A 5,960-nucleotide genomic window follows, 5' to 3' on the forward strand; every position below is an offset into this window, starting at 1 on the left:
TATATATATATATATATATATATTGGAAATTTTAGTTAACTGTATTGAATCATATGTATTATTTCTTTTGTAAACTATATCTTCTATATTATGTAAGTTTTATTGTATAATAATGTTATAAAAATCATTTTATAGAAAATTTTTCCTTGTAAATTTTAACTAGTCATACTAAAATTTTATAACAGTCCCAAATATTTTTCTTTTAATTATATAGTATTATATTATATTTGTGTGGGACCAAATTAAGGAAAAATACAGAATGTTAAAAGAAAAATAACAATAATATCCAACAGTTTTGGAGTATTTGAAAACAATTGTACAGCATATATGTTATCATATATATCTAATTTCCAAACTTATCTTTACATTTATTTAACATTTATTTAATTCCTAATTAAATAAAATAAAATTTTATCTGTTAAGTTTTATTATCAGTTTTGATTGAATATCATTTTTTTCAATAAAAATGAAAGTTAACAGGAATTGAAACAAGGCATTTTCCAATTCTGAATTTATCTGTCTATGGTTACTTTCAAGTAGAACACTGTCATAAGTTCACCAAAGATTTTATATGTTTAACCATTAATTTTTTTATAGCCAAAATTAAATTATTTTATTAATACAGACATGTGATGACTTTTTTCAATGAAATTTGGTGAGTTTTTCTGCGTACTCCAGCAATCAGGAAATTGCTTACCTCCTTGATGTTGTGCTGAAGATGTTCTCTTTTCTGTCTTATAGTAGCAATGGCTATGATGATGATGTGCTCCTGAAGATCCTAAGATCTTCTGAATGAAATTGAATAAAGTATATCTTTCATGTAACCCCAAAGAAAGAAATCGAAGAGGATCAGATTTGGAGATCTTGGTGGCCACACTTTCTGCTATGGCAAAGCCAAGACTGGATAATAATGTTTGATTTGACTTCTGCACATCTTTCAGTATGAAAAAAAAATCTCTAAAACTTTGGTTTAAGATATATAAAGGCAATAAATGGTATCTGGTGGGAAAACTCATTCATTTTTTATGGCAAATTAAAATCGAGCATACTTTCGAGCAGAACACACTATTATAATGCAGTAAACGAGAATAGCCAATATATGAAGCACAGAAAGTACACCAAGTTGCACAATTTAAGTACTGTATCCAGAAAATGAGAGTTATCATGCTGTAATAAAATTAGGAATCACTGTGTTTATTTTTTCAAGTTGTGTTTTTAGTGCTTAATTCATATTTTCTTGCAGTTTTGCAGAAATGATGGGTAATACAATAAGACCTTGTCCAAGAAACTACACCAGTTTGATAATGTAACCAAACCAATTTTTCATATTTTATTATTAGGGCCATTAAAACATTATTTGTACCTTCTCCATAACTCTGGAAAAGTAGCAGTTTGTGATGCAACAGCATCATCTGTCAGTCTAGAGGTGCTGATTGCTATGTTCATACACATGTTGGACTTGCCTTTCAAAGGAAGAAAGATGTTTAGTTATTTGTGCTAGTGGGTTTGTCGATACGGCAAAAAAAGCATGGAAGCAGCTAATCATGGGCAACAATGAACAGTGATTTTTGTTGAGAGGAGGAGTGGTGTATCTGATGTCCACATGAGGCTAGCAGCTTTGTGGAGGGAGTGCATCAGTCAGAGCCACATTTTGCTGAATATTGGAGGACAAAAGCAGTAAGCAGCCAGCAACAGCACACAAAACAGACAACATTTAGTGTATGTCCAACTTTATAATGGAGGACAAGGAGAATCACATTCTATGAACTGTAGGATGGAACCCATCATCCATCATCACTGACTTCTCTCATCACTCAGTAGAAGTGGCTTGTGGAGCCCTGCCAGTAGTACTGAAACTGTACAGTACAAATCTTGTGAAGTTCCTTGAGAGTCCAATCACAGGTGACATATCATGGTTCTTGCATGACATGCCAAAAATGAAATGTCAGTCCATGAAGTGAAAGTACACTGGGTCCCTCAACCTAAGAAGCCAAAGCCAGTGATGCTCAAGAAATAAATGGCAACTGTATTCTAGGGTTCTGGAGGAGGGAGCAAGAGGGGATATTTATGTTGGTTTGGCTGCCTCATGGTGATAGCATCAACAGTGACTGGTACTGCAAGACACTGCAGCAACTCTGCTGATGCATTCAGCAGTGCCTCTCCTGTAAATTCACAAAATTGACAACTTTAAAAATATTGGATAGCTTATCTGATAACACAGGGATAACATTGAACTTTGGTTTCTGTTTCTTTTTATTCCTGAAAATATTCTGGAGAATATACACAAAGTGATTTTTGGTTTAAGGTGTTCGATAATGCCAAAGTCTGTGTCGTGAGACAGCATGCTATGGGCACTGATACCACGAAAGACTTTAGCAACATAGTGATCTTTGTGGTTAACAGAAACCAAAATATGTTAAGGACGTAAGTTTTTTTATAACTTAGCAAACATTTAATAAGTAAGAACAAATTTCATTACGACCACATGTGCATTAAAGAACGATTAGATTTCAGGTCATGAACATCAAAATAGGTCTGCACCTGCTGTTTGCAATACCTCATTGGTGAATAGCATTGATGCTGGTAGTGTTTTTTTGTAGATCAAGGGATAATAACCCTAAACTTGCATTGTGTTCATATCATCGCACATCTTAGCAGCTTCCTTTAAATGAAGATCATTTAATGAAGTTACTTCTATGACTTTTCCTTTGCTGTCAAGAGCTTGTTGAATTCGACCGACTTTTAAACAAAGCACACAGTTTGTTTGAAGTGTCCTTCAGATGCAGATGACATGATATATTGAATTTAAATTTTGCATAATTTTGATATACTGATTCCGTAACAGGTTTTCTGTTTTCAGTGGCACATTTCTTTTCATAATGCTCGTATATCTTGCATACTGTCTATATTTCTACATAATGCTCGTATATCTTGCATACTGTCTGTGCTATGTATTGCAGTATCGACTTGAAACAATTCCTCCAGACTTTTTCTTAGTAAAAAAAAAAATTGGAAATGCAGAATGTGGTCTTAAGATATTTTTGACTATAAATTCAGTATTTATTAATGTAATATTATTGAATTTAAAAGTTTAAATTTATACTGATAACGTAAAAAATGAAATTCTGATCATCCGAAAATCGTCTGAAATTCCAATGAAATTCAGTCTCAATTAAACAAATCCAAAAGCTAGAAAATTACTGCTAATTGAAAATCCTTCATCAAAAATGAATATTTAATTTTCGAGTTTAATCTTATACATTTTTCAATAAAACTTTTAATATTCTCGACAAAATTCAAATGAAATACAAATAAATGTAAGATAAATGCAAAACCTATAAAATTGTTACTTCTAAAAAAACTTTCTGGAAGTTTAAATTTTTATTGACTAATGTGAAAAATGGAATCATCTCAAACTTCCTTAAGATGAAAATTATATGAAATTCAGAAGAAAATATAAAAGCTATGAAATTTAAATATATCACATCCAAAAACTCATTCAAAAAAAGAACTTATACAGATGTATGAGCTAAAAACTTAAAAAATTTTGAAATCCTTCATAGTACGAATTAATTATCATTTTTCATGTACACTAACAAAATATTGAAACGTATTTGGGATGAGAATCGAATGAAATTCTAATTCCACAGATTTTAAATTTTCAAATTGAATTACTACTAATTAGTTAAACAAAAATCCTTCATGATAGATGATTAAATAATTTTTAAATTTGTATTGAGAATCCAAATATTTTATGGTAATCCCAAATAAGTTTTCTGATGACTGATTCGAATGAAATTCAGGTGTCGCGCTGCATAGCACCAAAATTACCACAAAATGACACTATTAAAGTGGCGATAAAATTACAATACTAGCGATTGCAAGCGACGATAAAAATCGTAGTCCGCTTGTTTGCACATTCAATGTGAAATGAATCACAAATCACACTTAGGGAAAAACAGCAAATTGTCGTGCTTCCGTACAATGAAAGTCCCGTGCACTGCACACCGAGAGTGCATATACTGTACTTTGTTGAATCAGATCATTCAAATCTTTGTTCTCTGATCATTCAAATCCTGTATACAAACGAACCGTAGCGATCTCATCAATCTATTCGCGTATACGAACACCATCTAGGATCAGCCTGTGAAATAATGTTTAAACATTGTGATGAAATGTATTATTTGGAATTATTCATTAAAAAATTATTCAAAAATGATTCCTATTGCTAACAAGGGTAGGACCAGACGTTCAGGTCTCTCTGGACAAGGAGCTGCTTGTGTTTAATAGGATCCACTTTCAAGCATTTCCAATAATTGGCCTATGAAAATTTAGTTGTTAGCTTATAGAGTCCGAGTGCAAGTTACTCGCGCGCCGCCCTGGTGGCAAATATTTACATAACATATAGGAGTTCTCTAAAGAATGCATATGAGTTGTATCTGAGACATTACGATACCTAAACGATACCCAGTACAGTAAATCNGATTAAAATAGAATACTGTATATGTATTAAAACCAAATATAGACTGACCTTGGTCTGGTAGTTTGAACGGTCTCGTGAGCTACCCTTTAGAATTGGTATGAAGATGGAGCATTTCCAATCTTTATGCCAGAGGATTTGGGAAACCAAATGATGGCCAAAAGTGAGTACAGTTCTTTTGGGTACTGCTTGAATCAATTCTGCTGACAAGTTATCAATACCTGGTGCTTTGTCACAGAGATAGAACTTTAGTGGATTATAAGTCAGTTATCAAGGAACAGTGATTACCAAAATGGGCACTATTGTCCTCAAGGAGCAATGAGTAAATCTAGGGGATAAAAAGGAAGCAAGAGATCACTGGAGACAAGTGACACTGACTGACTGACTGAATAGTGACCATAGGCGTGGTTCAGGTCACTGACAACCTTTCTTCTTATGCATTTTAAGAGAGGAAAGGGAAACATTGCATTTACTGGTTCCCTATGTTGAGAACAATGTATGATAAGGACACAAAATATGAGGTTAATAGAAAAGCCTTTCTTACACAAGGAAAAAATGGGTTGAGTATAAGTTTATGGAACCAAGGGGGTAGTGGCTCAAAAGTTTGGGAATCATTGGTCTAGAGTATTTGCCCTTGTGCATCAATATTTTGCTAAAGAAAAAGACAGCAGACAGCTATGGCTACCGTCAGTTATTCAATAGTAACTATTCTTAAAGAAACAAAGCCTTTCCATACACATTGTAAACACATTATAAATCACCTCCTGAGTCTGATTTTGTAGCAAACTTCCTTGTATTCCACTACCAGAACATGAAGCTTCCATAACACTGTTTAAAATGGCAGTGACATGTCTAAGGTATGAGGAAGAAATTTAACCATAGTGATTAACCAATAAGCATTAGTCATTAATTTCCAAGTTGATTCTTTCTATAGACAGACTGTAATCTTTGTTCTTTACAGAGTGAGTGACACATAACTATAGCATTTCCCAGAATAAGAATGGAGCTAATGTCATTTTACAATTGAATGAGAAATTTAATAAGATTTAACTAACAAAAAATGATTCTGATAATTTGATTTATTGACCCCAGAAAACAGATTTATCTTCAATAAAGCTTAATTTCTATTTTTGTCGTTCTGTACAGCAGCAATAGTTATGCAAATTTTAATTAAGTTGTACATGGCCTAATGAATGAAAATTATTTGAATTCTTTTTAAAATCTATGTAAATTTGATTCTGTTGTTCATGCAATACCTTTTTAAATTTTTATATAATTGTTCATATTAATCATTATACAGTCGACCCCCCTATAAGATAGAGATACGTTCCATTCTTTAGGAATCCGATTTCTTACAAATCCTTCCAATCACAACCCGACACGTATCAAGTTTATGGACTACGGCTGTTTGAAAGATTTTCTTCCATAAAATTAATCGATTCTAGACTAATCCGACTCAACATTTCCAAAATACGTATAT

At 32.6% G+C, this 5,960-nt stretch overlaps 1 protein-coding gene across 1 annotated transcript in view; it reads right to left on the reverse strand.

Moving 5' to 3' along the window:
* The window catches only part of LOC111633671, a 17,854-nt gene that overhangs the window by 3,774 nt on the left and 8,120 nt on the right, over positions 1–5,960 (reverse strand). Inside the window, exon 3 of the mRNA XM_023378283.1 lies at positions 698–934. Coding sequence (XP_023234051.1) covers positions 698–934 — 237 coding nt within the window. The remainder of the gene's footprint in view (positions 1–697; positions 935–5,960) is intronic.

Source organism: Centruroides sculpturatus, unplaced genomic scaffold (assembly GCF_000671375.1).
Source record: "Centruroides sculpturatus isolate CEXI.00-Female unplaced genomic scaffold, Cexi_2.0 scaffold853, whole genome shotgun sequence".
NCBI lineage: Eukaryota > Metazoa > Arthropoda > Arachnida > Scorpiones > Buthidae > Centruroides > Centruroides sculpturatus.